At 42.3% G+C, this 15938-nt stretch overlaps 1 protein-coding gene across 1 annotated transcript; it reads left to right on the top strand.

Annotated features, from left to right (window-relative positions):
- Nucleotides 1-361: 361 nt before the first annotated feature.
- LOC148297396 (uncharacterized) lies at nucleotides 362-1288 on the top strand. Its single transcript, XM_088246788.1, has 3 exons — nucleotides 362-607; nucleotides 701-838; nucleotides 983-1288. The coding sequence occupies exons 1-3, from the start codon at nucleotides 362-364 to the stop codon at nucleotides 1286-1288; spliced, it is 690 nt and encodes a 229-aa protein (XP_088102914.1).
- The last annotated feature ends 14650 nt before the right edge of the window (nucleotides 1289-15938 follow it).

Below are 15938 nucleotides of genomic sequence, written 5' to 3'. Positions count from 1 at the left end.
TCAAATAAATTTCATTTGAATTTCAAATTTCAAATAAATTTCATCTGAATTTCAAATTTCGGATAAGATTTTCACCCTATAAAATTGCGCAACGTGTCATAGGAATTTCAAATTTTAGATAAATTTCATTTGAATTTCAACTTTTCATTTGAATTTCACATTTCATATAAATTTCATCTGAATTTCAAATTTCGGATAAGATTTTCACCCTATAAAATTGCGCCACATGTCATGTCTATCGACCTAAATTTTTCTATAAAATTAAGGCTCAGCTCACAAACCTCTCACACTACATCTTCTCAAAAATTTCTTTTCTCAGATTTTAGATTTCAGATTCCATATTTCATTCTCAATGGCAAACATGGAGGAGGTCTTGGAGAGGCAAGAACGAGAAATAAGAGAAAGAAGGCGTAGACGAGCTGCAAGCAAAAGAGTGCAGAGAGAACTAGATCAGCAAATTGTCATGGCTGTGGCCTTGCTTGATGAAGAAAACCAGAGCAGTCGTGGTTCACATGAAGGCCGTGCACCGAATGTTGACAGACATAGGCATTCTCGGGGTAAGAATCTTATGGAAGATTATTTTATCCCAACTTCTCTATACTCTGATGTTCATTTTCGAGGGCGATATAGAATGCAACAACATTTGTTCAATAAAGTCATGCATGATATTTGCAATTATGATGAATACTTTGTTCAAAAGAGAAATTGTGCTGGTGTTTTGGGACTGCTTCTCGAACAAAAGTTCACAGTGGCTATACGAATGTTGGTGTATGATGCATCTGCTGATCAAGTGGATGAGATTGCCCGGATGGGGAAGTCCACTACTTTGGAGTGTTTGGTTAGATTTTGTGATGCAGTCGAAACTCTATACACCAGGGACTACCTGGGCAGACCTACGCCTAGGGACCTGCAACGACTTCTATAGAAAGCCGAAGCTAGAGGCTTTCCAGGAATGATTGGTAGCATCGACTGCATGCACTAGCAATGGAAGAATTACCCAACTGCTTGGCAAGGCGATTATGGGAATCAGAAAGGCCAAAAAAGCATCATCCTTGAAGCCATTGCAGGATTCGATACATGGGTTTGGCACGCCTTCTTCGGAGTTGCTGGATCTCAAAATGACTTGAACGTCCTAGGTCAATCCCCGGTGTTCAACGATATTTTGAGAGGAGAAGCCCCGCAAATCACCTATCAAATCAACAATACCGTCTACCAGACTGGGTATTATCTAGCTGACGGCATCTACCTGAGGTGGACAACATTTGTGAAAACACTTCCGCATCCTTGAACCCAGAAGCAAAAATTGTTTGCCTTATATCAAGAGAAATACAGAAAAGATGTGGAGAGATGCTTTGGTATCCTCCAAGCTCTGTGGGCGATCATTAGGGGTGCGGCGCGTATGTTTGATGAGGAGGTGTTAAGGAGCATAGTGATGACATGCATCATCCTCCATAACATGATTGTGGAGGATGAGTATGATTACGAGGCTGAAGAGGTGTACAAATCGGATCCCATGAACACGGCCTTGACAAGAATTTATTAAAAACCCATATGGCAAAATGGAGAACCATTGGAGCATGAACCGTTGGTTAGAGATGGTCGTTTCATGAACCGTATGATTGATCGATATACGGAGATGCAATCGTCGTATATTCATGAACGCCGTCAAATTGACTTAATGGAGCATTTATGGGCGGTGAAAGGCAATGACGGTGACTGAAGTGAAGTGAATATGTTTTTTAAGATTTTAATGTTTATGTTTTATGTTTAGTTATGTTAGGTTTTTTTATGCTTTGGTTGTGGTTTGTTTGTTTTTATATTTTTAATGCTTTGGTTGTGGTTAGTTTTTTATGTATGGAATGATTTGAATAAAAAGGAATTTTATTTAATAGTTTCTTTGGTAACTCAAAGAAAACCAATACTACTAATAAAATAAAATACATGAATTACAACTAATTTTTAAAACAAAACATTAAAATACAATGAAACTAACTTAAGGGTTTCCATCATTTAACCAATCCGTGTTGCTAGGTCCATCATCACAAAAAAGTCTTCGTCTCATAATACCCTTTCGTTCTAGCTTCCAAAATTGTTTTGTTTCAAGAGACATATTGCTTGTATCCATGGCCATGGTTTCCCGATCCTTCTTGTCTTCGTTTTCTTTGCGTAGATACTCCCTTTCTTTGCGTACATACTCCCTTTCTTTAGCAAATTCTATTTGCATTGCCCTATCATCTTCTTGGGCTTTCCTGTCTATTTCAATTCTCAAGGCGCTTTGCCTTGCAATTTCCTCCAAAAATTTAGAGGCATTACTTGTACAATTATTTCCTCTCTTTGCCTTCACCGCCTTCCTCTCAATTGGCCTCGGCTCCCTTTCAATGGGTGAGTCTTCACTCATAGGGGATTCCATAGGCGAATCCGAAGCTTGAGAATCATGGAGTGGCGTCTCGTTTAACACCACCGGTGGAGCCGTTGGAATAATGTTAAATCTCTTACAATGCTTCACCACCTCCCAACATTGGGTATGGTTGAAAGTTTTTTTCCCTTGTCCAGTAGCACCATACCACATTTGAGCTTGCACAATCTATATATATAAAAAAATTTGAATATGCAAGGAACATAAAAAAAAATATTGGTAATGCAAAAAAGATAAACATATTAATGAAAATCCAAGAAATATTAACAAAATTTAGAGAATGCAACAAACATTTAAATAAATATTAGAAATACAAGAAATATTAACAAAATATAAAAATTGCAAGAAACATTTAAATAAATATGGAAATACAAGAAATATTAACAAAATATACAAATTGCAAGAAACATTTAAATTAAAATTAATAGGACATTAAAATTAATAAAATGAAAATTACAAATAATTTACCTCATCATTGAGATTTTCCCCGCTTCTTTGGTTATCCATCACTTTTGGGAGGGCATCTCTCCATTTCCCCAACTCTTTGTTGAGAATTTTCCACCAACTAGACAATTTCATTTCCGTTCGGGTGGAACCCAATCTTCCAACAAATTCGTGATGAATTTTTTTCCACATTTGACTGAATTTCATCTCATTACCCGATATGGGATCATGACTAATTTGGACCCAACACTCACACAACAAGACATCTTTCATGATGCTCCATGCCCCTCCGGTTTCTTGAGAAAAAGTCATAATGATAGAGAAAAATTAAATTTGAAAGTGAAAAAAATATTGAGTAGAAAGTGAATAATAGTTGGAGAAGGAGAAGATGTATGAGGATTTGTTGTTAAAAGTGAAGAGTAGGGATTGGTATTTATAGAAAAAAAAAATTCAGTATTTTTTGGGTATTTTTTTTAAAAATTTCCGAATTTTTTGCCTTGAAAAATTCCAGGCCGTTAGATTGGATGACAAAGGAATCGGAAGGACCAGAACACGCCACGTGGCATAGATCCGTTGGCGGAAAGCTAACGCACGCGCAGCAAATTTTTTTTAACGTTGGCGCGTGCATTGCACTCGCCAATGATAAAAAAATTTCAAACCCGCTTGCTGACGTCATGCTGGCGTCAGCAATGACGTCTGCCGCGCCTTCGGGTTCGCGCTTGGGCTCCCCTTGCCTTCGGGCCAGCCTAGGCTCGTGGACACCCCGAATTGCCCGGGCCAGCCTTTGTTGTTGGAACTTGATTTTGGGCTCTTCCCGAGCCCTAGGGGGCTGTTGGAAGTGGCCTAACATGTAACCGCCCTAACTTATTCCAACACTTACCCACATCCCGAATTTGAAGCTATAGCACTTCCAACCACGTTCAAACTCCTTTGAAATTGCTCAAAACCGTCCAGCCACGTTAGAATCCCTCTACTGCATGTATGCTAGCATCTTGCCACGTCCCAACGCAAGTCATGTCGACATGCAGTGCGTGCGCTGCACTCAGTGCTACACGCATGTACATTGCTCGTTGTATTGCTGCATGTTGCCATGTCTGCCATGTCTCGACTACCTACTCTTAGCCCAAAACAACCTTCTTCTAACATTGTCTTACTTCCAATGTGCACCTCTGCTGCACCTTTGGCTTGCTTTGGCATGATGCAAAACATCAAAACCATGTCATGGCTTATGCTACTTGATAAGGGTCTTACAAACGACCCCCACCACAAGAGTCCGACGCCTTCGTTGACTTAACTCATTGGTAGTCTTCGTTCATTTGAACATCTCTTAGCTCCTCTTGAACAACTTCTCCATTGATCTCCTCCATAGACTCGTCATCACTTGACTCAACTCAGATCACCTATATCTCGGACTCTTCCATAGGCTCCTCTTCATCGTCACTTGAGATCACAATTATCCTTGCCATAGTCTCCACCATAGGCTCATCTTCCTTTTTCAACTCCTCCTTAGCCTTGGGGTTTTCACCACTTTCCCCAAACATAGCATCCCTTATAATGCTATCAATTGTTGAGCTCACCCATGGCTCATCCTCTGACTCGCTTTTCAAAGGGTCTGAAGCAGAAGAAATAGATTGAATCGCATTTGCCATCAACTCATCAAATCGCTCCTCGAAGTCTTATGCCTCATGGGCATATAGGCCAACTCGAAATCAAACTCATCTAGCACATAAATGCTAAAGTTATCTCGAATGGTATCTGTACTGTACATGTGACTATGTAGCACATAAGTCCTTGCCACAAACTTCCTATCCATCAGGTAGATCCTCCAAGTATCAAGGCAATGCGCCAACGTCGCAAACTGCATCTCTTCTAGCCCACAATTCAAATCCCAATTGGGCTCCATGTTTTCAATTGCCTCCATCAGCATACCACAATGCACCAAAAAAGCATCAATGAAAATCTCTGAGGGCTCCATGGCAAACACATCCACGAACACCTCAATCACCTTAATCACCAGTTGCTCAATCGCATCCTCTCCAAATGATCTTTTGGTGGGATAACTCTTAGTGAATTCAATAAAACCATTGGACTTACCTGGAGACTGTTGCCTTCACAAGGTATTTATAAGCATAAAACATGTAGATAACACCCCCATCTACTTAGGAAATGTTGGCAGCCTCTAGATCTGCCACCTAAACATTCATTTCTATGACAAAACATGTCCAACCAATTCTTGGCACCACCTAGCAGCCCACTTTTCCATGAGGACGACTTTTACTCCTTAAACATCTCCACCATTACTTGGGACATGCAGCCACTATCATGTAAAGCCCTTACTTGCTCCAACACTTATCCACATCCCAAATTTTAAGCTATAGCACTCCTAACCACGTTCAAACTCCTTTGAAACTGCTCAAAACCACTCAGCTATGTTAGAATCCCTCAACAGCACGTCTAACAACACCCTGCCATGTCCCAGCAGACGTCCTGTCTACATGTTGTGCTGCTGCCATGTCTCGTTGCGCTGCTGCCTGCACGCCTACATGCACTGCACATTTGCCTGCATTGTGCGCTCCTGCTCTGCACGCTAACTGTGCTGCGTTGCTGCCATGTCTTGTTGCCCTGCAATTAAGTCTGGGCTGCCTACTCTCAACCCAAAACTCCCTTCTTCTAACATTGTCTTGCTTCCAATATGCACCTCCGCTGCAATTTTGGCTTGTCTTGGCATAGTGCAAAACATCAAAACCATGTCATGGCTTATGCTACTTGTTAAGGGTCTTACAAACCACCCTCACCACAAGAGTCTGACGCCCTCGTTGACTTAACTCCTTAGTAGTCTTCGTTCATCTGAACATCTCCTAGCCCCTCTTAAAGCACTTCTCCATTGATCTCCTCAAGAGACTCGTCATGACTTAGCTCAATTAGGATCACCTCTATCTTGGACTCTCCCATAGGCTTCTCTTCGTTGTCACTTGAGATCACAATTATCTTGGCCTTAGTCTCCACCATAGGCTCATCTTCCCTTTGCGACTCCTCCTTACTCTCAGGGTTTTCACCACTTTCCTCAAACATGGCATCCCTTAGAATGCTATCAATTGTTGAGCTCACCCATGGCTCATCCTCTGACTCACTTTCCGAAAGGCCCGAAGCAGAAGAAACAGATTGAGTCACATTTGCCATCAACTCATCAAACCGCTCCTCGAAGTCCCTATGCCTTATGGACATATAGTCCAACTCGAAATCGAACTCATCTAGCACTTCCACATAAATGCTAAAGTCATGTCAAATGGTACCTGTACTATACATGTGACTATGCAACACAAAAAGTCCTTGGCACAAACTTCCTATCCAGCAGGTAGATTATTCAAGTATCAAGGCAATGTGCCAACGTTGCAAAATGCTTCTCTTCTAGCACACAATTCAGATCTCAATTGGGCTCCATGTTTTCAATTGCCTCTATTAGCATACCTCATGCACCAAAGAAGCATCAATGAAAATCTTCGAGGGTTCCATGGCAAACACATCCACGAACAGCTCAATCACCGGTTGTTCAATCGCATCCTCTCCCAAGAGATCCTCTAGTGGGATAGCTCTTAGTGAATTCAATAAAACCATTGGACTCACCTAGAGACTGATGCCTTCTTCAGTACCTTCATCTCTCTCTGTCACAATTGCATTCCAGTTCTGCCTCTTTGGATAGTCCTTCACACAATGGGGTCCTTGGCAAAGAAAGCAACCTGAGAACTTCTTCTTGTCCTTATCCTCCTCACCCTTTGTTCCATTTGGAACAACCCTAATCTTCTTCCCTTTGTCGACTGGCTTGTTGTCCAAATGTCTCCTCCCACCTCGTTACTTCTTCCTACTAGAAGTGACTATTGCTCTATAGTCCATTAGTCTCTCGACTGCATCAATGAAAGAATTGAGACTCCTCACATCTTATCTCCTTAATTCCGACTGTGCCTAGGGCTGCAAATTCTTGAGGAATTTGAACAACTTGTCCTTCTCTAACATATTGGACACGTCGAGCATCAAAGAACATAAAGCCTTCATGTAGTCCCTCATTGAACCCATTTGCTTCAAGTTCTTCAAGGCTTCCCTTGCTAGCCATGCAGCGTTCCATGGAAGGAACTGAGTTCTCAATTCCTTCTTCAACACAACCCACTCAAAAATGGCCACTCTTCTACCGATCCCAGAGGACAATCCGCACTCGAACTCAACAGAAATGTGACGAAAATTGCCACTCTTCCCACGATCTTCACAACCGTGTAAAACAAGGTATGTTGCTTATGCCCTTTTTCTTATGAATCAAAGTGCATGATTTGTTTGAAGTTTTATATTAACATATGTGATCTTACATGAACTTGGAATGTTTCATAAAAACATAGGCTTTGATGCATTAGGATCGATAGTTTGATTTGAGGATGCAATTTAGTTTTCTTTCGCCTTTGTTTGTAGATGTCAAAGAGCGAGTCAAAGTATGAGGATAGTCTTGGTGCATTCGATGAGGAATCATAGGACAAAAAGCATGTTGCCGATTCAAAGGGCACCCATTCTGATGTTCCTGCCAAAGAAGGCAGTTGTGCTATTGTGGGTGCCCATGCTGGGTGCACTTCAATATGTGCTTCAAGCTCGGTTTGGGTCGTTGACACATGCCACTATGTAGATTTCTTGATGTGTGATACTCGTGTGTTAGAGCAGAATGCAAGCTATCATTTAGAGGCCTCTACATCTGGTCATGGTTACAAGGCGGTCGAGGTTTCAAAGTCTCTTCTTGCCGAAGAGGTGTTAAGAGTCATTAATGGGAAAGTGCGGGTGCTAATGGTATAGCCGAAGGGCCTGTTGTTCAATGTTGACCATCTAGTGTCGAAGATGCTTACGGAATGAGAATTGGCTAAGATACGAGCAGAGTATCACATTCCAGATTCAGTAGTCATGCATATTCATGACGGTGAGATTGTATTCTTTACTGACGTATTCAAGTATGGCCTTCGGCTGGCATTGAGGCCATCAACCCAAAATTCTGGATAACCTTCCTCTACACCATTACTACATTCGACGTTCCCGGGCAAAAGGCACCAACCTACGAGCAGTTCTTGCATCTGTACAATGTGTCAAGGGCGAAAATCTTGGACCAATGGGGTTGGGTGCAGTCCATCTGTTTGCATGCCGAAGAGTGGGGGCAATTTGTAACTGGGGTGCCGAGCTCACAAAAGACATGGAGGCATCGGCAAGTGCTGGTTTCCGATAACTGGGAATCGGCACCTAGCAAGGCCATTGAGAGGAACATCCCCACTTCATTCCAAATGATCGATAGGCATGGGGTTGTCGTTTGGGCACTATCTGTTTGATTCGTCTGCATATAGTGCTTGTGGCATGCCAATTGCATATGGGTTAATTATTATGTACCATTTCTAACCAGGCTTTATCATTATTTGTGCAATGTCTTTGAAGCAGGCCTAGCGTCTCCAAGGAGGACATTACCACCATCGAGAGGCTGAGGCGATCGGTAACGTTAGACAATCGATACTTCAAGATGTTACTGAGCTTCGACAATCGATCCCCTGAGTTGTTTTCTTGTTGTTCGTCAGTTTCTTCTTGTCCATCTATTTGATATTCTAATTGGTAGAAATCTATGCCGATTTTGTATTGACTTACATTTGGCAGCGTCTTGCAAGAAGTTACATGCAACAGAGCAAGGCCGAAGGCCGAGAGTTTACTTGTAGTAGTACTTCAAATGATCGGCGTTCCATGGATGGCTAATGGCATTTCCGTCAGAATCGCTCAATCGGTAAGTCCTTGGTTGACAGATGCCGATGACCTCGTACCCATGAAGGACTGAGGGTGCCTTCGGTAGCGGTCTTTGTAGCCAAGGAGACTTTGCGCAAAACCCAATCGTCGACTTTAAACGATTGGCGTTTGACGCACAAGTCGTAGTTTTGGGAGGTGCACTGTTTGTACGTGGCATTCCGAAGGTGAGCTTGTTGGGATCCATTTTCCTGTTGCTGGTTGCCGTTTGATCGCTAGGCTCGTTGATTTTGACGAGTACGACTACTTCTACTCCAAAGGCTAAGAAAATGGGTTTTCGCGTGTCGACCTTTGGTAGGAAGTAAGGATAGCCCATAGTGCTTCCAGTAATGTGTCTCGCTAATTGCCTTTGGCTGCTCCGAGCTTCTCCTTCAACGTCTTCTTGATGATCTTGTTGATGGCTTCCACTTGTCTGTTGGACCGTGGGTGTGTTGGAGAGGTGAAGAAGATGTTGATGTTGAATCGGGAGCACAGGTGCCGAAAGGGAGAAGAATCGAACTGTTTGCCGTTGTAGGTGACAATAACGTGTGGGATGTCGAAACAACAGATGATGTTTTTCCACACGAAGTTCTCAATTTTGGTGGCAGTGATTATGGGGAGAGGCTCTGCTTCGACCCATTTGGTGAAGTAATCTACAACCACTACTGTGAATTTGACCTGGCCGTTGCCGTTCGGCATGAGACCTATGAGATCAAGTCCCCATTGCACGAATGGCCAAAGGCTGATTATCAGTGTGAGAGGCTTGGCACGAAGGTTCGGCATGGAACCGAATATTTTGCACATGTCGCATTTTTGCACAAGTCTTAGAGCATCGACATGCAGTGTTAGCCAATAGTATCCTTATTGAATGATTTTGTGGGCTAACAATCGGATCATGAATTATCGACGCAAGCACCTTCGTGAATCTCCCTTAGGACGCAGTCCTTCTATTTTGGTGAGACACATCGTAGCAATGACATGGAGTGGCTTGATCTATAAAGGATTTTGTTAAAGATAAGGTACCTTGTCGAGTGGTAGCAGACACGTTTTGTTGCTGCCTTGTCTTCTGGGAGCGTGCCATGTGCCAGGTACACATATATGGGATCCATTCAGCTGGGGTTCTGTCGAGCGACATGTACTTCCGCTTCAACTTTGCTGTGTCGAGCCAATAATTTGATCGGTACTTGTCATCTGACTCGCTCATTGATGGCCGACGCAAGGCGAGATAGGGTATCGACATAGCTGTTCTCTGATGTGGGAATCTTCCGGATCTGGTATAGAGTGAATCGTTTTAGCAATTGGTGGGCTTGTTAGGTAAGCTACCATCGACTTGTCCTTTGCCTCAAATTCGGTAGTTATCTGATTAACCACAATTTGGGAATTGTTGCAGATGTTGATTTGTTCGGCACCCATGTCCTTGGCAAGTCGAAGACCGGCGACGAGAGCCTCGTATTCGGCCTCATTGTTGAATGCCTTGAATTGAAAACGGATGATGTATTCAATTTCCATTTAGTCTGGTGCCATTAGGACTAGGTTTGCCTCGCTACCCTGTTGGTTGGACAATCCATCGACATGTAATTTCCAAAGGGGGATGTTTAGGTCTAGTGGCTCTTTGGCTGAAGGATGGTCTGGCAGTGCTATTGGTGGCTGCGATGGTGTTTCATTTGCCGAAGGTAGTGTGAATTTAGAGATGAAATCAGCTACTGCTTGCCCCTTGGCAGATGTTTCTAGCTTCTACAAGACTTGGCACAATGGATGATTTGTGAGCACTGTTATGATATGTACTTGAAAGTAAGGTCGAAGCTCGCGAGCGAAGGTGATGACGATGAAAATAAGGTTATCCAATCTGGGGTACCGAAGCTCGGCATCTTACAATGCATGGTTGGTTTAGTATATTGGGTGTTCAATACTATCAGGCTTCCAGAAAAGCATAGAGCTAATGGCAGTTGCCGATATCGAGATGTAAAGGATGAGGCTTTCCTGTAGGAGAGGCTTAGACAACATAGGTGTTTTGCTCATGTATTCCTTCAAATCTCAGAAGGCTTGGTCGCTTCAATGGTCCAAATAATCTGCCGCTTATTGCCTTTGAGGGCTTTGAAGAAGGAAGCACATCAGTCGGTTACATTGGAGATGAATCTAGCGAGGGCAGCGACGCGACCTATGAGATTCTGAATATCTTTCTATGTCTTCGGCACCTGCATGTTTAGTAATGCCTTAATTTTTTCAGGGTTAGCCTCAATACCTCTTTGGCTTATCATGAAGTCTAGAAATTTGCTAGAAGAGACGCCGAAGGCGCAGTTGTTTGAGTTGAGGCGCATTTTGTACTTCTTCAGGATGCCATACATAAGTGAGAGATTGTGGAGATGCTAATCGGTGGTCTTGCTATTTACAGCATGTCATCCATGTACACCTCCATGGTGCTGCCGATGAGTTCGGCGAAGATCTTGTTCACCAACCGTTGGTAGGTTGCTCCGGTACTCTTGAGGCCGAAAGGGCATGAGGTTGTGGCAGTATAAGCCTTTGCCAGTGATGAAGGCCATATGTTTCTAATCGGTAGTATGTATGGAGATCTGGTTGTAGCCTGAGTAGGCGTCCATGAAGCTAAGGAACTCATGCCCGATTGTTGCATCTACTAGTTGATCAATCCTCGAAAACAGGAAACTTTCCTTGGGACAAGCCCTGTTGATATTGGTGTAGTCCTGGCACATGTGCCATGCTTGGGGTTTGTTTTTCACCATTACTGAATTAGTGAGCCAAATTGGGTATGTTACTTCCCGAATGAAGCCGGTTGTCTTCAACTAGTCCACTTCGGCTTTCATAGCTTCATATGGTTCGACATTGTAGGCTCGTCGCTTCTAACAGATCGGTTTGAAGTTAGGAACTGATGCTGAGCCTATGGGTTGATGATATCAGGAGAGATTCTTGGCATGTTGTTATATGACTACGTGAATACTTCCAAATTGTTCCTGAGGAAGGTCATAAACTAGGCGAGAGGTGTGTTACTGAGGCAGGTGGCGATTCTAACCTGCCGATCCGGGTGATCTTCTGTTAAGGTGATGTGTTCAAGTTCTTCGACAGTCTGAGCCTGGGGGGTGACAACTTCGTCTCTGGGATCGTCAGGTTGCTCAGCCCCCTTACCATTTTGCAGGTCCTGGGAGACGATGGAGACTGAGAAGGTCACCTTCAGTGTTGCTTTCATTGAATCATGTGTTGCCAATACGTAACATGTCCTAATCCTCAATTGATCGCCTCGAACTTGGCCGGTGCCAGAGTGTGTTGGGAACTTGAGCAGAAGCATGTGGGGTGACACGAAGGCTCTCATTTTGGTCAACGCTGGCCTGCCGATGATGGTGTTGTAGGCCGTAGGCAATCAACGACCAAGAAATGAGTGTAGACGATCGTCCGCCTGGGGGCAGTGTCGAGGCCTAGTTGAAATCTGCCCAAGGCAGGTTGCCGAGACTTGTTCTTTTCTTCCTCTATCTGCCTAATCTTCTGGAATATAAGATGAATTTAGATATCGGTATAGGGTAGTTCTTCATATGATCGGCCTCTGTATCTCTCATTGTTGTTACCTGCCGTTCGGTAGAGTTGATGGTCTTGCTGAGGACGTTTCGGTCTTGCCGAACAAAGTGAGAACGTGGTTTTTGGCGAGGTAGGCATATAATCCAATTCGTCAATTTTTTCTAGGGCAGGGATATCATAGCTTCGGCGTAACGCTGACTTTGGGCCCAGCACCTTCAGCCGAAGGTCGTTGAGTTGTGCCTCAACTCAGATAGGATCCTCATGCCGCTCCTCATGTCGATCTCTCAGCCTGTCTACGCAGTTTGAGTAGGCCCTGATGGCCCCTTGTGGTCCCCCTTTTGGTGGAGGCACGATCAATCGCTGCGAGACAGTAGGCTCGATAGTCGCTGGTCCTTTGCCTTTGTTGGTTCGAGCATGTGCGAGCACACTTTGGAGGGATTGTTCTTGCTGGATCTGCATGCCTACTCAACGCCATCCTGCAGCTGTTCCGAACTCCCATGCTGGTCCTGTAGTTGCCTCTTGGTATCATCGAGTTTGGCAGAGAGAATGTTGTTGTGCTCTTTCATTTTCGCCATATCTTGTCTCATAGTTTTTGTTTGAGCCATGAGGTTAGATTCGACAGGTATGTGTCGAGCGATGGGATCCGACTGCAGTGTCTGAGGCTGAGGAGCCGAGCTGGCTCCGCTCTTTTTGCCGAGGATTAGACTCTCGGGTGAGAAGAATGGTGGAAGTGGTGGAGGGACCATCTTTGTTAGGTAAGAGTATGGGTTAATTAGTGACGATTCCCATAGACGGCGTCAATCTATTTGTGCACAAAACAAAATGACCAATAGTGGGCCCAAACTTAAAGATGATATGTGATCTACCCTCAGTTGGTTCCTCCCTTTGGCAGGCCGAGAGCTAGTTGCAAGAAGAAGAAGGACGGAAACAGGATGAGAACTTGGGTACGGTGTGGTACTAGCCGAAGGCCCTTTGATGCTAAAGTTAGCTGAAGGAGAGAGGAGATAGCAAAAGACAAAGCAGGTGTATAAATGTCAAATTGATGTTACCTTTTGCCTTGGGGGCAAGGGGATTTATTTATAGAGGTCTAGGGGTGTGTAAACTTTCGATGTGGGACTCATGATAGTGGCCTAGGGGGCTGCCACGTCTCCTAGGGAATATGTTCATCACAAAGCCTCGCAAAGTACTTTTAGCATGGGGTACCGAAGGCACCCACCGATTGGCAGATATGGGCCTTAGCGACTAGGCTGGCCAGCGTGGGTTGTCGTGGACCTCGTTCGGTGTCAAGTTCCTTCCATGTGTCATGGCTTGTGGGTCTGGTCAAGTTCCTTCAAAGGTTTTAGACATCTCATTACGGAATTTAGATATGGCTTTAGAGTTGTCTTCAAAGGCTTCGTGAACATCATTGTATCTGTTGGAGCTATAATTTAGCTCACCCATAATGTATCTCATTACGGAATTTAGATATGGCTTTACAGTTGTCTTCAAAGATTACTTTTGTGATGAAAATCTTATTCACAACCATAATTTGCCTTGTAAACATATTTTGTTCACTGAATAATTATTTTGACTATATTCAGAATTTTTTAATATGCGGACTATATTCAAAATTTGACTTGTAGACATATTGGCCACTATTATTATTATCGGAGTAATAATATTTGAATCATAGCCATATTTTCGCGACGCCATCTTTGTCATATTCCAAATCATAGTCATGGTGATCAAATTGATTGAAATTGTAAGCATCTCTTGAGTTTGTTCCTAATTCAATTCTTGGATTATGAACTAACAATATCCCCTACGTCTGCCAAAATAAATTGCGAATGTGCCATTTTTAGTGTTGTAAAGAGCCTAATAAGTCCAGAGATTGAATAATTTACACCTCAACATGACCTAATTATGAACCTAGAATTGAGAAAGTTCAAGGAAGAGAGCCTACTTGTAATTTTTGAGGAATATTTAGTTGGTATGAGGCATATTAATAAAATGAGGGACAAAAAATACGACTAAAATATGTGCCTTTATTTCTTAGGAAAATTTTAAAAAATATATATATGGTGACCAATTTGGCCATTTTGTAATACTTACTATTGTTTATTGTAATTTATTAATGCATATTCATTTTATTCAATAATATGTAAAAATAATGTATATAATATGTGAATTTCACATGCATTATTGAAAAATGTGTATAAAAAACAGTATGTGCATTAAACTTGAAACTGGGTTTGACTTTTAAACATATGGAAAGTATGTGTATGTAACTACTTTACTTTACAATTCACTATTTTCAAAGCACAGCATAAGAAACTTTTTTTTTTACACGGCTTTTTATACTAACAATATTTTAAAAATATTATTTACCAGTTATGTAACTATGGATATTGACTAAAACGAACATGATGTTGTTAATGTTATGTGCTAACTATATGGTGATGGTGGTGGTAGTGTTGGTAGTTAAGGTGGTGGTGGTGGTGATATAGGTGGAGGTGGAGTTGGTCATTGTGGTGGTGGTGGTCGAGGTGGTGAAGGTGGAGGTGGTGGGTGGTGGGGGTAGTAGTGTAGAGGTGGAGGTGAAGGTGAAGGTGGTGGTGGTGCTGATGGTGATGATGATGGAGGTGGAGGTAAGGTGGTAGCAGTGGCGAAGCCAGGATTTCATGTGTGTGGGGGCCTCTTACAAATTATAAAGAATCAAAAATTCGAACTCACAATACATACGAAAATAGTCTATATATATCACATATGTCAAGAATTATATTGCTTATTGGTTGCAATCATAATTGTCCTCAACAAAGGGATTGACAAATACATTCTGAGCAAGAAAAATTACAAGAGATAGACAAAGAGGAGCGATTAAGCAAATATCTTTAAAGCTTTTCCCCCCATTAAACCCAATAGAAAGAAAAATAATCCAAATTTCACAAACTTTAAAAAACCTTAGGTCGCTTCATGCATTCTTATCATACATGAAAAAATATTTTATGTAAAAATATTGACTAAGTATGAAAAATGGTTTTTCTGGATAATCATTTTCTCAAGATAATTTTTGGCGGCTTTTATTCCTTACACATCATATAAGAAAACTTGATTTTATGGGATTTTAGTATGAAGTATATATTGACTTAATGAGCCATCATTTTTAGCCGAAATCGTATTTTGCACTAAAACCGATTTTTCATATTTTGATTTGGTGGGAATTTGATTTTCTAGTATTTTTATTTGAACTTATTTACATTGTAAACTTAAGTAAATGAAGTAATATAAAAATAAATGAAGGAAATATGTACACCTGGAGTGCACCACTACCAGCTGAGCAAAGGGGCAATTTGAAACAACTCCTTTGTGCCTTAATAGGCCCTCCACAACACATGTCAGTACATATCAAGACGTAAAGTATTTGAAATAATATACATATAGAAATACATAACAGTATATTACTTTTAAAATATAAAACAATTGAGTGGGGGCCCGTGACCACACTGGTCCCAATGTGGCTCCGCCCCTGGGTGGTAGTGGTGGTAGGGATGGTGGTGGTGGTGGTGATGGACGTGGAGGTGGCAGCGGAGGTGGTAGTGGTGGTGGTGATGGAGGTGGAGGTGACAGTAGTCGTGGTAGACGAGGTCAGTTTTAAAAATTAATGATGGTATTATGGGAATTGAAAAAATTCATTAAAAGCTAAAGCTAAGGCCGCTTTTAAAAGCTGTTGTCAGGAGGCCATTGCATTTAAAATAATCAGCATATTTTATTTTTACTAAACACCTTAAAATCC

The sequence above is a fragment of the Prunus avium genome, chromosome 1 (assembly GCF_965620075.1).
Source record: "Prunus avium chromosome 1, drPruAviu1.hap1.1, whole genome shotgun sequence".
In the NCBI taxonomy this organism is placed as follows: Eukaryota; Viridiplantae; Streptophyta; class Magnoliopsida; order Rosales; family Rosaceae; genus Prunus; species Prunus avium.
The sequence above is the reverse complement of the archived record's forward strand: the minus strand, read 5'-3'. Positions and strand labels throughout refer to the sequence as shown.

Coding starts and splice junctions, on each gene's coding strand:
- LOC148297396 (XM_088246788.1), top strand. CDS start 362: ATGGAGGAGGTCTTGGAGAGGCAAGAACGAGAAATAAGAGAAAGAAGG. Junction 608..700: donor CAACTTCTCTATACTCTGAT/GTTCATTTTCGA, acceptor TTTGTTCAAAAG/AGAAATTGTGCTGGTGTTTT. Junction 839..982: donor CCACTACTTTGGAGTGTTTG/GTTAGATTTTGT, acceptor TGCATGCACTAG/CAATGGAAGAATTACCCAAC.